Genomic DNA, 24,563 nt, shown 5'->3' with positions numbered 1-24,563 from the left:
GGTTCATGCTCTACAACATCCGCAGAGTACGACCCTGCCTCACACAGGAAGCGGCGCAGGTCCTAATCCAGGCACTTGTCATCTCCCGTCTGGATTACTGCAACTCGCTGTTGGCTGGGCTCCCTGCCTGTGCCATTAAACCCCTTCAACTCATCCAGAACGCCGCAGCCCGTCTGGTGTTCAACTTTCCCAAGTTCTCTCACGTCACCCCGCTCCTCCGTTCTCTCCACTGGCTTCCAGTTGAAGCTTGCATCCGCTACAAGACCATGGTGCTTGCCTACGGAGCTGTGAGGGGAACGGCACCTCAGTACCTCCAGGCTCTGATCAGGCCCTACACCCAATCAAGGGCACTGCGTTCATCCACCTCTGGCCTGCTCGCCTCCCTACCACTGAGGAAGTACAGCTCCCGCTCAGCCCAGTCAAAACTGTTCGCTGCTCTGGCCCCCCCAATGGTGGAACAAACTCCCTCACGACGCCAGGACAGCGGAGTCAATCACCAACTTCCGGAGACACATGAAACCCCACCTCTTTAAGGAATACCTAGGATAGGATAAGTAATCCCTCTCAACCCCCCCCCCCTTTAAGATTTAGATGCACTATTGTAAAGTGACTGTTCCACTGGATGTTATAAGGTGAATGCACCAATTTGTAAGTCGCTCTGGATAAGAGCGTCTGCTAAATGACTTAAATGTTAAATGTTAATGTATGTTCTAGACACGTTTCATGTGACGTTGCAACATCATTCACGTGTCCAATTTTCTGAGGGCGAGGAGAATATCACATCAACGTCCCACCAAACATACTTAGAACATGGTTGGCATGTTCTCAGAATACAAAATATGAATGTTCTAGACACCTTTCATGGAAACATTGCAAGAACATTTATGTGTATCAGTTGCCAGAACGTCGTCTGATCGTCCCAAGAAAACATTCTCCCAACAAATTTGTTGCCAAGCCCATCAAGGCCACATCAGCTCGCCATTGCATTTCTATCTATAACATTCATCATTTGTTGACAAAATATTGCCCAGGTGGTAGTGTTGCTTATGATAGAAACATACCAATAACCCAGAAGGTTTCCACGTTCTCAGGACATCATAAATGTGTGTATTTACATAAGCATATCTGAACATCTAAGAAAGATGCAGTTACTTCGCTTACTTTCCTTGTGCAAATGCTCCTATTATTTTGAGTTGATCGAGGAGAAAAACAACATTTTTGTAAAATGCAAACTCTGCAAAGGCAGCATTGATCGCTTCATCCACAAATACCACATCAAACTTGAAAAAGCATCTGGAGGCTGTGCACAAAGACACAAAGCTGGTAGCCACATTTCCAGAAATTCCTGAAACAGGAGAAATCTATGCACATTATGGTACGAAACAAAGATGCATGAATAATATTTTCAAGTGTTCTAATTAAATTTCCATATAACAATCTAAATGTCTGATAAATGCAATTAAAAATGGCAATAATGACATTAACATATAGTTCTAAGAATGTTAGAGTATGGTGATTCCCCTTGTAGGTCATGAACCCAGGACACCAGCACCAATGCCAAACAGCCTATCCACTGTCCCAATAATGGGTATCTCAGGGGCATGTGCTTATTGGGCCAGTATAGTTAGGCCTTGTCCAGAAGAAACCCTACCCCTCCTCACTAGGCACTTGTGTCAATCTAAAACAACGTGATAGGTGCAGTGATGACCCTTCATTAAGGGCATGTGGGTCAGAGCCCCACCTGTTTTGAGCCCCACCTGATTAGCAAAAAAATATATACATTATATCAAGCTCTGTGCTGGAGGGGTAGCCAGCGGAAAATACAGAGCATAGGGGTTGGTGATCTTCTCTAGCGTTCTGTCACTCATCTACGTCACCCCGAATCTACAGGCAGGCTAGAAGTTTTTTTATCCGTCATTTTACCAAGTAAGTAGACTGAGAACATGTTCTCATTTACAGCAACGACCTGGGGAATAGTTACAGGGGAGAGGAGGGGGATGAATGAGCCAATTGTAAACTGGAGATTATTAGGTGACCGTGATGGTTTGAGGGCCAGATTGGGAATTTTGCCAGGACACCAAAAGACGGCACCCTACACAGGGCAGTGTCCCCAATCACTGGGGCATTTTTTAGACCAGACAAAAAAGTGCCTCCTACTGGCCCTCCAACAACACTTCCAGCAGAATCTGGTCTCCCATCCAGGGACTGACAAGGACCAACCCTGCTTAGCTGTGGGCACCGTTTGTCACCGTTTGTGTAGTGTTGTGTAGTGGCTTTGCTGGCATGCATAAAAAATCTAATAAAAAGTTTGCCTGACCAGGATTTACATGCTAAAATCGCCACTGGATAGGTGTACGCAATTGGGTGAATTCACTTTGAAGTAAATCTCAGTTCTGCTAAATGTATACTCAAGAAAACGATTTTATTTATCCTAGTGATTCAGGAGCATCATTAAAACAGGCTAATATGCCCCACCAACATTAAACAACTATACAGAAAGACCTTCAATTGCTGAAATAAGTACATAAAATCAATTATGAGAAAATAGTCAGATTAATTGATACCTGGCATGGATATGGTGGTGTAGCAGGAAGTGCTGGAGTACTGTGAACCAAGAGGTTGTGAGTTCAAAACCCAGGTGAAGACATATTGAATAATACAGCTGGTGTACATGCTCAATGTAATTATGTATGTCAAAAACATAAGTTAAAAGTGTGTGAGTATCCTTGCCAACAGACAAAGAGTTATGAATGGATCATCAACCACACTTATTTATAAAGCCTTTTTTTTACATCAGCCGATGTCACAAAGTGATGTACAGAAACACAATCTAAAACCCCAAAAAGCAAGCAATTCAGATGTAGAAGCACAGTGGCTAGGAAAAACTCCTTAGAAAGGCCAGAACATAGGAAGAAACCGAGGAAGAAACCTAGAGAGGAACCAGGCTATGAGGGGTGGCCAGTCCTCTTCTGGCTGTGCCGGGTGGAGATTATAACAGAACACGGCCAAGATGTGCAAACGTTCATAGATGACCAGCAGGGTCAGATAATAATCACAGTGGTTGTAGAGGGTGCAAAAGGTCAGCACCTCAGGAGTAAATGTCAGTTGGCTTTTCATAGCCGATCATTCAGAGTTAGAGACAGCAGGTGCAGTAGAGAGAGAGTCCAAAACAGCAGGTCCGGGACAAGGTAGCACGTCCAGTGAACAGGTCAGGGTTCCATAGCCGAAGGCAGAACAGTTGAAACTGGAGCAGCAGTATGACCAGGTGGACTGGGGACAGCAAGGAGTCATCAGGCCAGGTAGTCCTGAGGCATGCTCCTAGGGCTCAGGTCCTCCAAGAGAAGAGAGAGAGAGGAGAAAAAGAGAGAGAATACTTAAAATTCACACAGCAAGGAGTCATCGTGCCAGATATTCCTGAGGCATGATCCTAGGGCTCATGTCCTCTGAGAGAGAGAAAATTAGAGAGAGCATACTTAAATTCACACAGGACACCGGATAAGACAGGAGAAATTCTCCAGATATAACTGACTGACCCTAGCCCCCCAGACTAAAATTATTGCAGCATAAATACTGGAGGCTGAGACAGGAGGGGCCTTGATTGGTTCTGAAAAAGTAACAAGATGTGTAATTACAGTTGAAGTCGGAAGTTTACATACACCTTAGCCAAATACATGTAAACTTAGTTTTTCACAATTCCTGGCATTTAAGCCTAGTTAAAAAAAGTACATGGCTTAGGTGAGTTAGGATCACCACTTCATTTTAAGAATGTGAAATGTCAGAATAATAATAGAGAGAATAATTTATTTAAGTTTTTATTTCTTTCATCACATTCCCAGTGGGTCAGAAGTTGACATACACTCAATATGTATTTGGTAGCATTGCCTTTAAATTGTTTAACTTGGTTAAAACATTTCAGGTAGCCTTCCACAAGCTTCCCACAATATGATGGGTGAATTTTGGCCCATTCCTCCTGACAGAGCTGGTGTAACTGAGTCAGGTTTGTAGGCCTCCTTGCTCGCACGCGCTTTCAGTTCTACCCACAAATGTTCTATAGGATTGAGGTCAGGGCTTTGTGATGGTCACTCCAATACCTTGACTTTCTTATCCTTAAGCCATTTTGTCACAACTTTGGAAGTATGCTTGTGGTCATTGTCCATTTGGAAAACCCATTTGCGACCAAGCTTTAACTTCCTGAATGATGTCTTGAGACGTTGCTTCAATATATCCACCTAATTTCTCATCCTCGTGATGCCATCTATTTTTCCTCCAGCATCTTCACAAGGTCCTTTGCTGTTCTGGGATTGATTTGCACTTTTCGCACCAAAGTACATTAAATCTCTAGAAGACAGAGCACGTCTCCTTCCTGAGCGGTATGACAGCTGCGTGGTCCCATGGTGTTTATACTTGCGTACTATTGTTTGTGCAGATGAGTGGTACCTTCAGGCGTTTGGAAATTGCTCCCAAGGATGTACCAGACTTGGGGAGGTCTACAATTATTTTTCTGAGGTCTTCGCTGATTTCTTTTGATTTTCCCATGATGTCAAGCAAAGATGCACTGACTCTGAAGGTAGGCCTTGAAATACAGCCACAGGTACACCTCCAATTGACTCCAATATAAGAAGCTTCTAAAGCCATGACATCATTTTCTGGAATTTTCCAAGCTATTTAAAAGGTACCGTCTTGTGATAGAGTGAAATAATATGTCTAAACAAGTGTTGGAAAAGTTACTTGTGTCATGCACAAAGTAGATGTCCTAACCGACTTGCCAAAACAATATTTTGTAAACAAGAAATTTGTGGAGTGGTTGAAAAACAAGTTTTAATGACGCCAACCTAAGTGTATGTAAACTTCCGACTGTATGTGCAACATTTTCATAAAAATGTGTCTAACAACATGTTCTGAGAACATGTCAACCATGTTCTTTGTATGTTTGGTGGGACATTTAGTTTTTGAAATATTTAGGACTAACATATTCCTTGCCACCCATTCTGAAACTGCAGCTCTATGTTAAGTGTTGCAGTCATTTCAGTCGCTGTAGTAGCTGATGCTTTATTCAAAGCCAGTGACATGTTGTTAGTAAAGATTGAAAAAAGCAAGGGGCCTAAACAGCTACCCTGGGGAATTCCTGATTCTACCTGGAAGTGCTTGAGAGGCTTCCATTTAAAAAACACCCTCTGTTAGACAGGTAACTCTTTAGCCACAATATAGCAGGGGGTGTAAAGCCATAACACATACATTTTTCCAACAGCAGACTATGATTGATAATGTCAAAAGCTGCACTGAAGTCTAACAAAACAGCCCCCCCAATCTTTTTATCATCAATTTCTCTCTGCCAAGCATCAGTCATTTGTGTAAGTGCTCTGCTTGTTGAATGTCCTTCTGTTGTCAATTTGTTTACTGTAAAATAGCATTTTATCTGGTCAAACACAATTTTCCCAAAACTTTAATAAGGGTTGGTAACAGGTTGATTGGTCGGCTATTTGAGCCAGTAAAGGGGACTTTCCTATTCTTAGGTAGAGGAATGACTTTTGCTTCCCTCCAGGCATGAGGGCACACACTGTCATGTTTTGTCATTGATTATCATGTCTTGTCCCTGTGCTTCCCTTCTATTCGTTTCCCTCTGCTGGTCTTATTAGGTTCTTTCCCTCTTTCTATCCCTCTCTCTCCCCCTCCCTCTCTCCCTCTCTCGCTCTCTCTCTCTTTCGTTCCGTTCCTGCTCCCAGCTGTTCCTCATTCTCCTAACTACCTCATTTACTCTTTCACACCTGTCCCCTATTTTGCCCTCTGATTAGAGTCCCTATTTCTCCCTCTGTTTTCCGCTTCTGTCCTTGTCGGATCCTTGTTTGATGTTTTCTGTTCTGTGTCCTTGTTCCGCCCTGTCGTGTTTTTGCCTTCTTCAGATGCTGCGTGTGAGCAGGTGTCTATGTCAGCTACGGCCTGTGCCTTCCCGAAGCGACCTGCAGTCTGTGGTCGCGTCTCCAGTCGTTCCTCTCTACTGATGAGAGGATTTCAGTTTTCCTGTTTTGTATTTACCTAAGATAATATCCAGGATTATCGTTTTTGTTTAAGACTGGAATAAAGACTCTGTTTCTGTTAAGTCGCTTTTGGGTCCTCATTCACCAGCATAACACACACTTTCTAGTAGAAATTTAATGGAATATATGGCAAATAGGAGTGGCAATATCATCCTCTATTATGTTCCATCCAAGTAGTCAGACCCCGGTGGCTTGTCATTGTTGATGGACAACAATTTTTTCACCTCTTCCACACTCACTTTACGGAATTCAACATTACAATTCTGGTCTCATAATTTGGTCAGATATACTTGGATGTGTAGTTTCATTGTTTGTTGCTGGCATGTCATGCCTAAATGTGCAAATCTTGCCAATTGAAAAAGCATTAAAGTAAATTAGCAATAGGAGTCGGTTTTGTAATGAATGAGCCATCTAATTCAATGAATGACAGAGCTGAGTTTGCCTTTTCCCCCAAAAAATTATTGAAGGTGCTCCAAAGCTTTTTACTATCATTCATCTTTTTTTCATAGTGTAGTTTCTTCTTTTTATTTAGTTTAGTCACATGATCTGGATACTGCTTTCAAGCAAATTTCTGCAGCACTAGTAAAGCTGTGATCAATACATGTTGATGATTTCATTCCTGCGCTGTTTGTAACTACGCTGGTAGGTTAACTGATAACCTGAACCAGGTTGCAGGCACTGGTTACAGTTTGAAGCTTTTTCTTGAGTGAGCAGCTTGATGAAAGCCAGTCCAAAATGTTAATCACCCAGAAAATATGCCTCTGTTGATATCACATACATTATCAAGCATTTCACACATATTATCCAGATACGTACTGACTGTTAGCACTTGGTGGTCTATAGCAGCTTCCCACAAGTATGTGCTTTAGGCTGTATGTTACTGCTTATATAGTAATAATGTCATTTAGCAGACACTTTTATCCAAAGCGACTTGTGTGCATACATGTTGTTACGTATGAATGGCCCTGGGAATCGAAAACACAACCCTGAAGGTGCAAGGGCCATGCTCTACCAACTGAGCCATATAGTACCACCAATTTTTCACACAGGCCACCTTCCCTTCGCCAGGCGGGCCATTTGGGAAGTTTTGGCCAAAATTAGAGTGTACCACTTCTCCAGGCACCATCCACTGGATGGACATCCACAAAATAATACACACAGTGCAGTCGGAAAGTAATTAGACCCCTTGACTTTTTTGTTACGTTACAGCCTTACTTTAAAATGGATGAAATCGTTTTTTCCCCCCTCATCAATCTACATACAATACCCCATAATGACAAAGCAAAAACAGGTTTAGACATTTCTGCAAATGTATTTTTTTTTTATATTTAAAAAAATGCAATATCACATTACAGCCTCAACTCTTCTTGGTTATGACAATACAAGCTTGGCACACCTGTATTTGGAGAATTTCTCCCATTCTTCTCTGCAGATTCTCTCAAGCTGTCAGGTTGGCTGGGAACATCACTGCAGAGCTATATCAAGATATGTTCGATCGAGTTCAAGTCCGGGCTCTGACTGGGCCTTTCAGAGACTTGTCTCGAAGCCACTCCTGCGTTGTCTTGGCTGTGTGCTTAGGGTCATTGTCCTATTGGAAGGTGAACCTTTGCCCCAGTCAGAGGCCCTGAGCGCTCTGGCGCAGGTTTTCATTAAGGATCTCTCTGTACTTTGCTTCGTTCATCTTTCCCTCGATCCTGACTAGTGTCCCAGTCCCTGCCCCTGAAAAACATCCCCACATCATGATGCTGCCACCACTATGCCTCACCGTAGGGATGGTGCAAGGTTTCCTCCAGACACGACGCTTGGCATTCATTGCCAAAGAGTTCAATCTTGGTTTCATCAGACCAGAGAATCTTGTTTCTCATGGTCTGAGAGTCTTTAGGTGGCTTTTAGCAAACTCCAAGAGGGCTGTCATGTGCCTTTTACTGAGGAGTAGCTTCCGTCTGGCCACTCTACCATAAAGGCCTGATTGGTGGAGTGCTGCAAAGATGATTGTTCTTCTGGAAGGTTCTCCCATCGCCACAGAGGAACTCTGGAGCTCTGTCCGAGTGACCATTGGGTCCTTGGCCACCTCCCTGAACAAGACCCTTCTCCCCTGATTGCTCAGTTTTCCTAGAGCTGACCGCCTGGCCAGAGTTTTGATGTTTCCAAACTTCTTCCATTTAAGAATGATGTAGGACACTGTTCCTGGGGACATTCAATGCTGTAGAATTGTTTTTGTACCCTTCCCCAGATCTGTGCCTCGACACAATCCTGTGTCGGAGCTCTACGGACAATTCCTTCAACCTCATAGATTGGTTTTTGCTCCGACATGCACTGTCAACTGTGGGACCTTATATAGACAGGTGTGTCCACCTTTCCAAATCATGTCCAATCAATTGAATTTACCACAGGCGGACTAAAATCAAGTTGTAGAAACATCAAGGAGGATCCACGGAAACAGGATGCACCTGAGCTCAATTTCGAGTCTCATATCAAAGGGTCTGAAAAGGTATCCGTTTTTTAAATACATTTGCAAACATTTCTAAAAAACCTGTTTTCGCTTTGTCATAATGATGTATTGTGTGTAGATTGATGAGGAAAAAATGTATTTAATCCATTGTAGAATAAGGCTGTAACGTAACAAAATGTGGAAACAGGGATGGTCTGAATACTTTCAGAATGCACTGTACCATAATACCATGTAAGATATTATACTAATTTCAGTGTCCAGGATTTGTGTTTACTGTGTTACGTCTACCCCTGATTGCAGGTTGCACTGTTACTCTAATGAAACAGCTATCATTTATGATGCAATTCACAGTTGAGGGACACATAGATGAACGCACACAAATGCTGCTACTCCATCACAATATGATATGGCCAATATTTAATCATTTACAAATAACCTGTTTTGGTTTGTGGGCAGATTATGTTTATGTTATGAATACAAACACCCAGCCAGCTAGCGTTGGGTGAATTGCTAATAATGATAAAGGGATCTGGTAATTACAATCATATTTTAAGCCTGTCATTGTTTTGGGGTAGGATTGCGTTATCCCTTTACAAAAGGTTTTTTTTGGACTGGCACTCGGCCAAACAAGTAATGAGTTGGAGCCAAATCTCTGTTGGCCAGCTTTAGCAAAGTGGCACCACAGAGAATGCTGCCCAATCATGCCCATAAGGAGGGTCTTTTATACTGGAGACATTTTAGAGGTAGACTTGGGTTGCGTCCCAAATAGCACCCAATTCCCTATATCACTTCTTTTGACAAGAGCCCTATGGGAGAATAGGGTGACATTTGGGACGCACACTTGTGGTGTGGGTAGAGCACTGCTGATGCTGAACCTGTCTTGCTAAGGTTATTTGCTGTGCTTTGGTATAGCAGCCAAATCCTTTGGCACATCTTTGAAATACTATCACCGCAGCTATTTGTTAAATAATATATATAGTTCCTTTCCTCTATTTGAAAGGTGGGTTGAAGTGTGTTTTGAGGTGCTTGCTCTCTCACAATCACAATAGTTTGCCACTCTTCAATTAATATGATTATTATTATGATACCGGTGTAACACATTTGAAATGGAGAGAATCCCTGTTACACCTCAGCCTCGTGTCTTCTCAGTTGACTTTCATAATCAAACGCTTGATTTCTTTCACCACAGTGCCATCTAGAGAGTAAACAACGACAGAGCACCCTACCACAACCAGATTAAATGCATATGGCCAACATCAACATGCATGGCCCAGTAAACTACACGTTGTATATAGCTCTTTGATGACATTTGATAAAAGGCATATAAAAACATTAATCTCACTCAAATTAAATTGTCACGTTTATTGCATAAGCATTATTTTACCCCTGGAGTATTATGAATTGAATGTAGCCTACTATAAATTTGAATGGAGTCAAATATGTTCATAAATTAAATTGCTATAGTAAACATATGCAGAATGCTTAGAGACTACACCTAAGCCTAAATCACTACTCCTCTCATGTTTATCAAGACAGGCAGTCTAGAATGAATTGACCATTGCATTAAATGTATGAGACAGGATCAAATTCAGTGTTTCCTTAGATGTATTTTAGCAGCGGTGGCAAAGGTCGCTTTAGCCATGGCAACAAAAAAAAAGTTTGTTTTTGCCATGGCTAATTCTGTGTTCCTATTCTCAAACATTATAATAAATTCAATGGGAACCCCAATCGGGGGCCCTGGGTATGCCCAGTCGGTAATCCAGCTATGCCAAATGTACTCATAAATGTATTCTTTTCTTTTATTGGTTTACCTTTTATTTTTGTGATTTCTAGTTCTCAAAGATCGTATTATTATTATTTTTAAACATATAAGTCCATTTTTCCATCGTGAAATGCATTTCTAAAATTGGTATGGCAGCAGGAATTTAGCAGCAGTAGTGTGCCGCTGATAAACAAAACACAGGAATTGTGGCCGCTAGTGCATTAGTGTAACAAATGTAATACATTGTATTGCATTAGTTAGTCTCCATAGGCCACAAGGACCATCAACTGCCAACCTTCAGCTCAGTAAACACTTAGAGGGCAACAGCTTTCAAATTCACTTCATCCCCATTCCAACATAACAACGTGTTTTGCACGCTGGAGCACAGGTGTTTACCTTTACGTCCAAGGACACATAGCACAGCCCACACAAAAGGTCACTGCCAAGATGATTAGTGAAGAATGTGTTCTCTGCAGTGGAAATCTTTCTCCCTGTGTCTGAATAACACGTTTTCACAATTGATGCCCTTCGGTAGCATAGCAGGGGTGAGGAGGTCCGTGTGTGTGGGTATGAGAGAGAGAGAGAGAGAGAGAGAGAGAGAGAGAGAGAGAGAGAGAGAGAGAGAGAGAGAGAGAGAGAGAGAGAGAGAGAGAGAGAGAGAGAGAGAGAGAGAGAAATAAGTCAAACAATTGAGTTGGGTGTTGATTTTACATAGGAAATAAACCACTAGAATTGTAGGCTGACTGTTCAATTAAAAACGATTACATTGCAGTAGGCTATTTCCCAGAGTGTAATAAAATACTGAATAAATACCCTCTCTATGTAAGTTAGCCTACCTACTAGGGTATATTCAGCTTGCAGGCCTGTGTCTGGGGGGCCACAAAGACTCTGTCTAGTAATTATCAAGCAGGTTTGAGGCCATATGCGTGAAATAACATTATGATGAAGAGTACGTGATAACTGAGCAGTTTCAATAACATTAGGTCCGCCTATATTAAACGCAAAATGAATGGCTCTGGCACCAACTATTCAACAGCAGGTGGCAGTAAAAGCCAATAAATTGGGGCAGAAGAAATACGCTACGGGCAATAATATTATGTTTATCATGTAGCGTAGGCTACTACGTAATGCACATTTAATTACCAATATTTGGGATTTTAAGGGGTAGACTACATAAAACAGCAGTGGGGTGTGTGTTTTTAACTGCAACGTTCAGCAGTTCATGCACCGGAACCTGTGTAACTTGACCTACTGCTTTATCAAAACAAGGGAAAGTTAACCTTTTATTAAAACAGTGCCACGTTATGCAAGTGGCAGGAAAAAAATACACAACTTCAAACCTAAACTGACGGTCTATTTGAAAGTATGGTGAGTTGACCGACTGTCTCCTGCTTTAATACATGTCTTGTTTTACATCGGTTTTCAAGGTATTTAGATTCATAAATACACTAGTTCGGCTACTAACTTTCCTTCGTTCTAAGGCTCTCCGCGGGAGCAACATATCACCCACCGTACAAAATACCTTGAACATAGGGTCTTCTCATTAGCGATGTGTCGAGATCGGGTGAGCGGGAATGTGAGCATCCGAGTTGCTGCGTGTGATGTTCATAGGCCTTTATCCTATAACTAGCCCAATAATGTACTCGTAATGACTGTAGGCCAGCCTACTGTTACTCCTTAAGGTCTAATGACTTTAATGTTATGGTCCCCCACGATGAAATCGGGAAGGGGACTGTGGATCTGTCTCCGTTCGTAAATTCGTTCATGCTGCGTTTAGACAAGGGACACAGAGGGTGACGAGTGTTGGTAAAAACAAGCCAGCACCTTGGAATGCGTTGTTAAATTACACTGATTGGCCAGATGGTAGCGCCATAACAAGAGATTGAAAATGAAAACTTGGGAAGATGACGGCCCTCACCCATTGACCCAAGTCACCTTGGTCCCTCTCCTCACAAGGAACAAATTTGCCTCAGGGTCCGCCATTTAGAATTTTGTGAAAAACACTAAATTAACCATTTGCACAACTTGAAATGTGGCACCTATGGAGAAAGGTCTCAACAGTGGAGCCTCCTCAGAGGAGGAAGGGGAGGACCATCTTCCTCTGTGAATTGCGTAGATAAAACTGTACTAAATATCATCACACGTCACCAAATAATTGATTAAAAAACATGTTTTTGCAATAAAGGTATAGAGTAGCCTCAACAGCGCAGTAAGGTAGCACCATGGTGTATTAGCTGGAGGACAGCTAGTTTCCGTCCTCTGGCTTCAATACAAAACCCAGGAGGCACATGGTTCTCATCCTCTTCCATAGACTTACACAGTAATTATATCAACTCCTGGAGGACGTCCTCCAACCTGTTAGAGCTCTTGCAATATGAACTGACATGTTGTCCACCCAATGAAAGGATCATGGAATAAATCTCATACTGAAAGCATATGCTACAGCTAGCTAGCACTGCAGTGCATAACATTTGGTGAGTAGTTGACTCAAAGAGAGAGAAACACAATAGTTGAAGAGTTTAAGAAATGAATGTATTCAAAAATGAAGGTGACGCAAGAGAGCTATATTTGTATTTTTTTTCTTTCATTTTCACTTACTGCGAATGCAGCTAGCTAGTTTAGCCTACTAAAAACATCCGGCTCAAACAGAGAGGAATGTTACACCCAGCTCAAACAGAGAGGGATGCAAGCTGGTTAGAGCTTTTACAACACTGGAACTCTTCCAAGTCAAGGTCAGTTTTATTAGTTTATTGCCACCAGGGCCAACCGGTGTAACTGCTAAACTGCTGCAGGATTGTAGCGGGTTTACTAATGTGTTAGTTCTAGTAGCTATATTGACTATGATGTTGGCTAATAATGGTGACAACGATTTAGGCTGCATGTAGCAGTTAGCGGTTATGATATAAAGGTTTGGCTTGTTAAGATTTTTTCATCTAGTCAGACAGCTGAGGTGTTGTGCACTGAAGTCCACAAGCTAAGGGAAAAGGTGAGAGGAGGAGAGCGCATAGATGCAAGAAGGAATTATAGCTACAAACATAGCTGCAACAAAATGTTGCCCGCACTACAGACAGCTATGTCGGTCCTCTAATACAGGACTAGTAAAGTTCCAGTGCACTACATTTGTGAGATGAAAAACAAAATGTAATACTGATTTTTCAGGGCGTGCTGCAGCACCCTCAGCATATGCAATGAAACTGGGATAAACATACCCAAGTTTGTCAAATAGAAACTCTCAATTGCAACTGTTGGACTAATTATTAGACCCTAGATCAGCTAGATGCAGGCCAGAGTGTGCAAGGCGGTATTGAATGTGTCACTGTCTGACACCTTGATTACTCACATTTCTGTCGACCTGTGCACCTACGTTCTAAACTTTCATTCATAGGCTAGGTTGTTATAACGTCATGATGGGTATTGAGAAAATTTGAGTATCATGTTGTAGCCTTACATTGAGTTGGGTGAATGGAATATGAATGACAGTCATCCAATATGCTGTAATATAAATAAGGTCATGCCCATAAATTTAAAATATATATATATATATATATATATATATATATATATATATATATATTTAAAGTCCTCCCTCATCTTCAATGGTGCTGACTGCCACTGCTTTCAACGCAATATTGTCCAGGGCCCAGTTTCTCGATAGCGATAGAACTTAGGCGTATAGGTGTTTTAACGATGCATCTTTTCTACAGCAGCCAATATGTAACGTGTTTCCCAAAACACCACGCAGAGAGAACAGTCGCTAAGTGCGTCTTTGGAGCGTTTGTTGATACTGCTAGAATCGAAAGAAAGGCAGTGCTGCTCTCAGGTCAGCTTTATCATTTAAAATCTTACCTTATCATTAGAATTATTTCACAATACTGACGACGGATCAGCTCCTAGAGAGATGGCTTATTCTAATGCTTACCCAATAAAAATGCACTAAATCACCGATTTGGCACATCATTGCGCACACGTCATAAAATATATTGAGACAGATGATAGACAGTACTCTAAAAGTAGCAAAATAGAATGATTTATTGAACATGAAATAGGGCTATATCATACTGTATTTCGAATCAAAATTATTTTTTTATTTCACCTTTATTTAACCAGGTAGGCTAGTTGAGAACAAGTTCTCATTTACAACTGCGACCTGGCCAAGATAAAGCAAAGGACACAAGCAACAGAGTTACACATGGAATAAACAAACATACAGTAAACACATGCGCCGAATACAACAGTGAAATGCTTACTTAAAAGCCCTTAACCAACAATGCAGTTAAGAAAATACCTTTAAAAAGAGATAAGAAAAACTCATAATTAAAGAGCAGCAATAAATAACAATAGCGGGGGTATCAGTTAAAGTGGCTATGCATAGATAATAACATTGAGTAGCAGCAGGGGGGGTGCAAATAGTCTGGGTAGCCATTTGATTAGCTGTTTAGGAGTCTTATGGATTGGGGGTAGAAGCTATTTAGAAGCCTCTTGTAACTAGACTTGGCGCTCCGGTACCGAACAGTCTATGACTAGGGTGGCTGGAGTCTTTGACAATTTTTAGGGCCTTCCTCTGACACCGCCTGGTATAAAGGTTCTGGATGGCAGGAAGCTTGGCCCCGGTGATGTACTGGGCCGTACTCACTACCCTCTGTAGTGCCTTGCGGTCGGAGGCCAAGCAGTTGCCATACCAGGCAGTGATGCAACCTGTCAGGATGCTATCCATGGTGCAGCTGTAAAACCTTTTGAGGATCTGGGGACCCATGCCAAATCTAGTCGGTCTCCTGAGGGGGAATAGGTTTTGTCGTGCCCTCTTCACGACTGTCTTGATGTGCTTGGACCATGTTAGTTTGTTGGTGATGTGGATGCCAAGGAACTTGAAGCTGTCAACCTTCTCCACTGCAGGCCCGTAGATGAGAATGGGGGCGTGCTCTGTCCTCCTTTTCCTGTAGTCCACAATAATCTCCTTTGTCTTGATGACGTTGAGGGAGAGGTTGTTGTCCTTGCACCACATGGTCAGGTATCTGACCTCCTCCCTATATGCTGTCTCATCGTTGTCGGTGACCAGGCCTACCACTGTTGTGTCATCATCATACTTAATGATGGTGTTGGAGTTATGCCTGGCCGAGCACTCATGAATGAAAAGGGAGTACAGGAGGGGTCTGAGTACGGACCCCTGAGGGGCCCCCGTGTTGAGGATCTGCGTGGAGGATGTGCTGTTAACTACCCTTACCACCTGGGGGTGGGTCGTCAGGAAGTCTAGGATCCAGTTGCAGAGGGAGGTGTTTAGTCCCAGGGTCCTTAGCTTAGTGATGAGCTTTGAGGGCATTATGATGTTGAATGCTCAGCTGTAGTCAATGAATAGCATTCTCACATAGGTGTTCCTTTTGTGCAATAGAGATTGCATAATCTGTGGATCTGTTGGTGCGGTATGTAAATTGGAGTGGTTCTAGGGTTTCTAGGAAAATGCTGTTGATGTGAGCCATGACCAGCCTTTCCAAGCATTTCATGGCTACGGACGTAAGTGCTATGGGTCGGTAGTCATTTAGGTAGGTCACCTTAGTGTTCCTGGGCACAGGGACCATGGTGGTCTGCTTAAGCATATTTTATACGTCGCTTGTTTCTATCAATTGCAAAGACATTGGTTGGCAACATTGTATGTGTAGTCAACTTTGTTCTGAAGTTAAAAGTGTTCACAGAGGGCCGATAAACCATGTGAAAGGTAAACCATAGCTTCTGGTAGAAGCTAGCTAGCTTACAAAGAATAACAACAAAAAATATCTAGTTAACAGAAGAAAGGAAGACAAAATAAGGACAAAAGAAGGACAGAAGAAAAAGGAAAAGAAAGAGGACAACAAAGTGAAACAGTCAGCACTTCTATTGCAACTTCGTATTTCGTCGTCCTAACGTAGTCTACACTGCTATCTGCCCAGCAGCTAGCCAGCTAGCATACGTCCACCGTCTACCGAATAGCAGCACTGTAGAAACTATTACACTCAACTGAACGACTTGATTAGTGTAGTGTTAGCTAGCTACATAGTTGTCTTTGCTGTCTTCGTATCCAAGATAATTGTGTAGTTTAGAGCGTGTAGTCTTAGAGTGATTATCTTAATTTACCGAGGTTAGCTAGCCAGCTATTTGTCGTCCTTAATGTAGGAGACACTGCTAGCTAGCTAACAGCTAGCCAACGTCTACTGAATAGAACTTCCGCACTCAACAACCCGGTCGCATTCCGCTTCGCTCCACAGGTAGTATCACATTTTTCATTTCATTTCATTACAGCACAACGGTTTGATTTGTTTGATCGTAGCTAGCTACATAGCTAGCTACATAGCCGTCTGTGTATCAAAGATAATTGTGTAGTCTAGAGCGATTTTCTAGGTTAGCTAGCCAGCTATTGTCGTTCTTTTAACGCAACGTAACGTAATCAACACTGCTAGCTAGCCAACTAGCCCCCGAATAGCAGCACTGTAGAAACTATTACACTCAACGGAACGACTTGATTAGTGTAGTGTCAACAACGCAGCCACTGCCAGCTAGCCTACAAAGTCAACAACGCAGCCACTGCCAGCTAGCCTAATTCAGCAGTACTGTATCATTTGAATCACTTTAGTCAATAAGATTCTTGCTACGTAAGCTTAACTTTCTGAACATTTCGAGACGTGTAGTCCACTTGTCATTCCAATCTCCTTGCATTAGCGTAGCCTCTTCTGTAGCCTGTCAACTATGTGTCTGTCTATCCCTGTTCTCTCCTCTCTGCACAGACCATACAAAGCTCCACACCGCGTGGCCGCTGCCACCCTAATCTGGTGGTCCCAGCGCGCACGACCCACGTGGAGTTCCAGGTCTCCGGTAGCCTCTGGAACTGCCGATCTGCAGCCAACAAGGCAGAGTTCATCTCAGCCTATGCCTCCCTCCAGTCCCTCGACTTCTTGGCACTGACAGAAACATGGATCACCACAGGTCCCCTCGGAGAGTTCATCAATGAGCTTGATGCCTTGATAAGCTCCTTTCCTGAGGACGGCTCACCTCTCACAGTTCTGGGCGACTTTAACCTCCCCACGTCTACCTTTGACTCATTCCTCTCTGCCTCCTTCTTTCCACTCCTCTCCTCTTTTGACCTCACCCTCTCACCTTCCCCCCCTACTCACAAGGCAGGCAATACGCTCGACCTCATCTTTACTAGATGCTGTTTTTCCACTAACCTCATTGCAACTCCCCTCCAAGTCTCCGACCACTACCTTGTATCCTTTTCCCTCTCGCTCTCATCCAACACTTCCCACACTGCCCCTACTCGGATGGTATCGCGCCGTCCCAACCTTCGCTCTCTCTCCCCCGCTACTCTCTCCTCTTCCATCCTATCATCTCTTCCCTCTGCTCAAACCTTTTCCAACCTATCTCCCGATTCTGCCTCCTCAACCCTCCTCTCCTCCCTTTCTGCATCCTTTGACTCTCTATGTCCCCTATCTTCCAGGCCGGCTCGGTCCTCCCCTCCCGCTCCGTGGCTTGACGACTCATTGCGAGCTCACAGAACAGGGCTCCGGGCAGCCGAGCGGAAATGGAGGAAAACTCGCCTCCCTGCGGACCTGGCATCCTTTCACTCCCTCCTCTCTACATTTTCCTCCTCTGTCTCTGCTGCTAAAGCCACTTTCTACCACTCTAAATTCCAAGCATCTGCCTCTAACCCTAGGAAGCTCTTTGCCACCTTCTCCTCCCTCCTGAATCCTCCTCCCCCTCCCCCCTCCTCCCTCTCTGCAGATGACTTCGTCAACCATTTTGAAAAGAAGGTCGACGACATCCGATCCTCGTTTGCTAAGTCAAACGACACCGCTGGTTCTGCTCACACTGCCCTACCCTGTGCTCTGACCTCTTTCTCCCCTCTCTCTCCAGATGAAATCTCGCGTCTTGTGACGGCCGGCCGCCCAACAACCTGCCCGCTCGACCCTATCCCCTCCTCTCTTCTCCAGACCATTTCCGGAGACCTTCTCCCTTACCTCACCTCGCTCATCAACTTATCCCTGACCGCTGGCTACGTCCCTTCCGTCTTCAAGAGAGCGAGAGTTGCACCCCTTCTGAAAAAACCTACACTCGATCCCTCCGATGTCAATAACTACAGACCAGTATCCCTTCTTTCTTTTCTCTCCAAAACTCTTGAACGTGCCGTCCTTGGTCAGCTCTCCCGCTATCTCTCTCAGAATGACCTTCTTGATCCAAATCAGTCAGGTTTCAAGACTAGTCATTCAACTGAGACTGCTCTTCTCTGTATCACGGAGGCGCTCCGCACCGCTAAAGCTAACTCTCTCTCCTCTGCTCTCATCCTTCTAGACCTATCGGCTGCCTTCGATACTGTGAACCATCAGATCCTCCTCTCCACCCTCTCCGAGTTGGGCATCTCCGGCGCGGCCCACGCTTGGATTGCGTCCTATCTGACAGGTCGCTCCTACCAGGTGGCGTGGCGAGAATCTGTCTCCCTCACCACGCGCTCTCACCACTGGTGTCCCCCAGGGCTCTGTTCTAGGCCCTCTCCTATTCTCGCTATACACCAAGTCACTTGGCTCTGTCATAACCTCACATGGTCTCTCCTATCATTGCTATGCAGACGACACACAATTAATCTTCTCCTTTCCCCCTTCTGATGACCAGGTGGCGAATCGCATCTCTGCATGTCTGGCAGACATATCAGTGTGGATGACGGATCACCACCTCAAGCTGAACTTCGGCAAGACGGAGCTGCTCTTCCTCCCGGGAAGGACTGCCCGTTCCATGATCTCGCCATCACGGTTGACAACTCCATTGTGTCCTCCTCCCAGAGCGCTAAGAACCTTGGCGTGATCCTGGACAACACCCTGTCGTTCTCAACTAACATCAAGGCGGTGGCCCGTTCCTGTAGGTTCATGCTCTACAACATCCGCAGAGTACGACCCTGCCTCACACAGGAAGCGGCGCAGGTCCTAATCCAGGCACTTGTCATCTCCCGTCTGGATTACTGCAACTCGCTGTTGGCTGGGCTCCCTGCCTGTGCCATTAAACCCCTACAACTCATCCAGAACGCCGCAGCCCGTCTAGTGTTCAACCTTCCCAAGTTCTCTCACGTCACCCCGCTCCTCCGCTCTCTCCACTGGCTTCCAGTTGAAGCTCGCATCCGCTACAAGACCATGGTGCTTGCCTACGGAGCTGTGAGGGGAACGGCACCTCAGTACCTCCAGGCTCTGATCAGGCCCTACACCCAAATAAGGGCACTACGTTCATCCACCTCTGGCCTGCTCGCCTCCCTACCACTGAGGAAGTACAGTTCTCGCTCAGCCCAGTCAAAACTGTTCGCTGCTCTGGCTCCCCAATGGTGGAACAAACTCCCTCGACGCCAGGACAGCGGAGTCAATCACCACCTTCCGGAGACACCTGAAACCCCACCTCTTTAAGGAATACCTAGGATAGGATAAAGTAATCCTTCTCACCCCCCTTAAAATATTTAGATGCACTATTGTAAAGTGGCTGTTCCACTGGATGTCATAAGGTGAATGCACCAATTTGTAAGTCGCTCTGGATAAGAGCGTCTGCTAAATGACTTAAATGTAAATGTAAATTATATGTGATTATATTGTATAAAGTGATGAAGAAGGGCAAAAAAATCTAACGATCTAACGATGCACTTCGCTGATCTACATTTAAATGCAACGTTAATAACGATGGTTTTGGAAAACAGCTCGAGATATTCTGATGCTCCTACGAAGGCTCTAATGATGAATTTAGCCTAACGATGCTTTTGGGAAACTGGACCCAGACTACTACCTAATTTCCAGAGGTAGACTGGCTCTGTCAGCCAAATACCCCATCTAAACATGAATCGAATCTCAATTGCGATACTGTTCTCGAAACATAAAGCCATTTACTTTCATATCTCCTCAAAAATATTTTCAAAATGCACACTTACTGTACGCTGTTATAAATCAGCCTTATCACAGTTGCAGCCAACAGTATTTGTCAGTTACAACACGTTTCTGGTGGCCTTCTGTTACACACAGGTATGCGGAGCATGCTAGATAGTTAATTAGCCCAGGTGGTTGCCTCTAACATAGAGGTATGGCTGTATGGGCGGTGTGTAGTAATTTTAAGCTTTTTTTGAAAATTATTATCTGATATGAAAGATACATGTTGGAAACATAAGGAACTTCCCACAATCAATGCACATTTAAGATACCATCAATAGGTGCTAATGAACGGGGTAACCTATAACAAACATAGCAATATAAATTAATTGTAACGTCATCTGCCCATACGACATTGCATTATCCCTGTATGTATGAATACACGCTTTGGCATCTTCTCTTTTGAGCTCATTTAAAGTTTCCCCATAAATAAATGTGCATTAATTGTCATTGTCAAACCAAAATGTCCTTGCATAATCAAGCACACTACAGCTACTCCAAACATGTATTCATCACCTGAAATATTTGGGTTCTCTTGATCACTTGGTTGTACAAGTGTTTATTTGTGGTGATCCAATCCAGGGGATTTTAAGTAGTTAGATGAGCAGGAGAGAGTGACAGAGAGGTGCTTCACAGAGGTTTGATAATTATGTGCTTTAAAAGCGTGCAGTCATCAGAGCCTCTCTCTGCTCTGTGACAAAGCTGGAAGTTGCTTGTTCAAATCCAGGGTTACAATCACTGTTTTGGTTCGAACAAAAGTCCCCTGATTTTGTTTGTGGCAGGTTAGATACTAACAAACCTTGTTCCAAACATTATAGACCATCAGGGCCTAGAAATTAACACCTGCCATATGCGGGTAGATTTTGTCATTGGAGGGTAAAAGGTGCTTAGTAGTCAATCTGGAATCTGCATTGGGCTGTGCAGAACTTACGGGGATACGGCCTCAGCAGAAGTCAGGGCATTCATACTTCTTGCGTTTCGCGGAGCAGCACAGACCTGTTGTGAAGGAAGTTGTCAAGGACGTGTGTTTGTGTTTATACAGGACCTCCCGTCCCCGCCTAACATCAACCAATCATGTAAATTATGGAGCTTACATGGACCCATCCGTATTGTTACAATATTTGGGAGCAGCGGCCTAAGACACTGCATCTCAGTGCTAGAAGCATCACCACAGACACTGGTTCGATTGCGGGCTGTATCACAACCGTCCGTGATTGGGAGTCCCGTAGGGCGGCGCAAAATTGACCCAGCGTCGTTAAGGTTTGGCTGGGGTAGGCCGTCATTGTAAATAAGATTTAGTTCTAAACTGAATTGCCTAGTTAAACAAATACAATTTTAAAATGTGCATCAATAACGCAAATGTTTCTCCTTTCATTCTTGTCCACCAATCCAGTCTGACTCCTCCCATCATCCTCCTCTGGCTGTTGCATTCTGGAATCTCCTCCCCTGCTGGGAGAAAAGGATGATACCAGAGCTGCTGGTTTGAATGAAGGATTTGGAGAAAGAAAGACAGACAGAATATCCTCCCTTTCCTTTATTGTAATGAGCTACTTGCCAGGTGGTGCTTGTGGTTGTGGATTTCTGAGTTGAACCACACACGTACCAGTCCTGAAGACTGGCTCAATTTCAAGATGAAGCCCAACTTTCCAATACAAACTCATTGGTTTATGGTCATACTGCATGATTTGTCTCAATTTAATTATTGATAAATTGTTGATTAGTCTCATGAAACCGACCGACCTCTACGCTCCCATTGCCTTTCAGTTTGTGTAACTTGAATGTGTAGTTCATGTTGGTTGAACGAGGCAAGCCGTGGATAACTTTAAGAAAAATCATGATGTTATGGTTTACTTCTGTAATGCAGAGCTGCTCTGTCAGGCGGTTGACGACCAGCAGGGTGAACACTGAGTAAATGAGAATACGATATGGAATCCGTTGGAAAGAACACCGAGGTGGTGATAAACTCATTTGCATACACCGGCTGGGGCCCATGTCTTTACTGCAGGTTATGGGGTCTGGCTCGTATTTAGTTATAAATAATAATAATAATAAATGACATTTGTAAAGCACTTTTCATTATACAGAATAATCTCAAAGTGCATCAAATAAATTTTTAAACAAATAACGTTTTTTGGGACAACTAGACCAGGCAACTGACACAAAGAACACAGTTGACGCTACAAGGGACAAGGACAAGCCCAGCTTTCTTTATCTAACTCTGCATTGTTGGAAAAGGACCCGTAAGTAAGAATTTCACTGTTAGTCTACACTTGTTGTTAACGAAGCATGTGACAAATAAAATTGGATTTAAAAGCCTTCCTAAAGAGAAAGGTCTTTAGGCCCATTTTAAAGGAGCACAGAGTCTGTGATGCCTTCAGGTGGTCCGGGAGGGCATTCCAGAGGCTGGGGGCGGTCGAGCTGAAAGGCTGATCTCCCAAGAAGCTGAGCTTGGTCCTGGGGGCGTGGAGTCGCTTGTCCTAAGGGTGCAGGTGGGGTTATGGAGGGAGAGTAGTTAGTTTTAGATAAAGGAGGGGCATTGCCATGAACACACTGGAATGTCCGCAGGAGGATTTTGAATTCAATCCGTAATGAGATGTGGAGCCAGTGCAGAGAGATGCCGCGATGGGGTTGATGTGATGGCGTTTCCGCACTCTCATCAGGATCCTGGCAGCTCTATTCAGGATGTACTGGAGCTTCTGGGGACTCCTGCCTGGGTTCCCGATGAAGAGTGTGTCGAGGTAGTTCAGCCGTGAGGAGATGGAATGGCGCTTTACGCGGTTGTTTGACGTGGCTGTCAAAGGTCAGGGAGGAATCAAGCTTTTACACCCAGTTAACCGTGATGATCCTGTTAAGATCCTGTTAAAGAACTGAATGGACCACCATCCTAGCGAGTGTGCCTCGAGTCTATACCTCTATCCTCCTACCCTCTCCTCTCCCTCTGTTCCCCTTTACCCAACATCTGAACTATGATTAATGGACTTCTTGGGCTCAATGACTGCGGGAAACCATAATTGTGTCAAGCCAGGCCTGGAGCAATAGAGAGCAGCCCCAGATTGAGAAGGAGAAAGAAACGATGGCTGTTAGGGGTTGGGAGTGAATAAAGTTTGGGAGCTTTGCAATGCTACAGCTCGCCACCAGCCCAGTACCAAACATGCTCATGTCTCGGTTTACCCCCCCCCTCCCTTTCTATGTCCACTGTGCCTAGGCATCTGCAGGCTCTGCCCTCAAGGTCCACGCAGTACGCTTTGGGCCGGGACAGGAGCTGCTGTGCACCCTGCTGGCATTCGTGGAGGAGAGAAACCTCAAAGCGCCATTCATCATCACCTGCGTGGGCAGCGTAACCAAGGCAACACTCCGGCTGGCAAACACCACTGCAGGGAATACCAATGAGGTACTTGGCAGAGATGTTGGCTGGCAACCAGCCATCATGCTTCTGGTGAAGTGTCTGAATTGTTGTTGTAAATGAAAAGACAATGTCGGCATCCCAAATGGCGCCCTATACACTGCATAGTCCACTACTTTTGAACAGGCTTCTGATGGCTCTGGTCTAAAGTAGTGCACTATTTAGGGAATCGGGTACCATTTGGGACATAGCCAAGTCTTGTAAGTGCCTCCACAGAATTCACAGGGGTTTGGGTTGGGACTGAGTGGGATTGGGAGGACATCTGGCAAGATGTCAAAGGACATGATGAAAGGGCCTTTGAGCACTGTTGTACACACAGCAAATCTCTCATTAATGGGTACGTGTTGTGTTATAGTACGACAATATACTACAGTAATACTACACTACAGTCTCCCTTGGGAAAGAGGTCCTCTGAGCTCATTTGGACTACCTGCTTAAAGTGGAACTGACAGCGTTTTAGCAACAACAATCTTATTAAAATCTGTTCATACATTTAAAAAAAAAAACGTAGTCATTCTTCCTGGTGGTGTATCAGTATACAAATGCATGCTTGTTTCCAACCCACGTTTTGACAACTGAATGGGAACTTGTCTGCCCGTCTATTTGATCGATGCCAAATAACTAAGATATGCTAACATATCTAGCTAACTTCAGCTAGCAAAGTGATGGACATTTTTCTAGCTAACCAAATGGCACCTGCATCTCTAGCTGTAGCCACCAAAAAAAACGATATAACATTTAACATTTTAACATTTAAGTCATTTAGCAGACGCTCTTATCCAGAGCGACTTACAAATTGGTGCATTCACCTTATGACATCCAGTGGAACAACCACTTTACAATAGTGCATCTAAATATTTTAAGGGGGGGCGGGGGGTGAGAAGGATTACTTTATCCTATCCTAGGTATTCCTTAAAGAGGTGGGGTTTCAGGTGTCTCCGGAAGGTGGTGATTGACTCCGCTGTCCTGGCGTCGTGAGGGAGTTTGTTCCACCATT

The 24,563-nt window shown here is 44.0% G+C and overlaps 1 protein-coding gene and 1 long non-coding RNA gene across 2 annotated transcripts in view; one reads left to right on the top strand and one right to left on the bottom strand.

Moving 5' to 3' along the window:
- Nucleotides 1-3,271: 3,271 nt before the first annotated feature.
- Nucleotides 3,272-12,051, bottom strand: LOC123994894. The gene is made up of 3 exons (XR_006831749.1): nt 11,772-12,051; nt 10,646-10,775; nt 3,272-3,332 (listed from the first exon to the last, which is right to left on the bottom strand). It is a non-coding gene; the product is annotated as an uncharacterized LOC123994894 (long non-coding RNA).
- The window catches only part of LOC123994893 (bifunctional protein GlmU-like), a 26,850-nt gene continuing 13,611 nt past the window's right edge, over nt 11,325-24,563 (top strand). The window contains exons 1-2 of the mRNA XM_046297967.1: nt 11,325-11,617; nt 23,369-23,554. Of these exons, the coding sequence (XP_046153923.1) occupies nt 11,615-11,617; nt 23,369-23,554 (189 nt within the window). The 5' untranslated portion in view covers nt 11,325-11,614. The remainder of the gene's footprint in view (nt 11,618-23,368; nt 23,555-24,563) is intronic.

The sequence above is a fragment of the Oncorhynchus gorbuscha genome, linkage group LG14 (assembly GCF_021184085.1).
Source record: "Oncorhynchus gorbuscha isolate QuinsamMale2020 ecotype Even-year linkage group LG14, OgorEven_v1.0, whole genome shotgun sequence".
Taxonomy (NCBI): domain Eukaryota; kingdom Metazoa; phylum Chordata; class Actinopteri; order Salmoniformes; family Salmonidae; genus Oncorhynchus; species Oncorhynchus gorbuscha.
The sequence above is the reverse complement of the archived record's forward strand: the minus strand, read 5'-3'. Positions and strand labels throughout refer to the sequence as shown.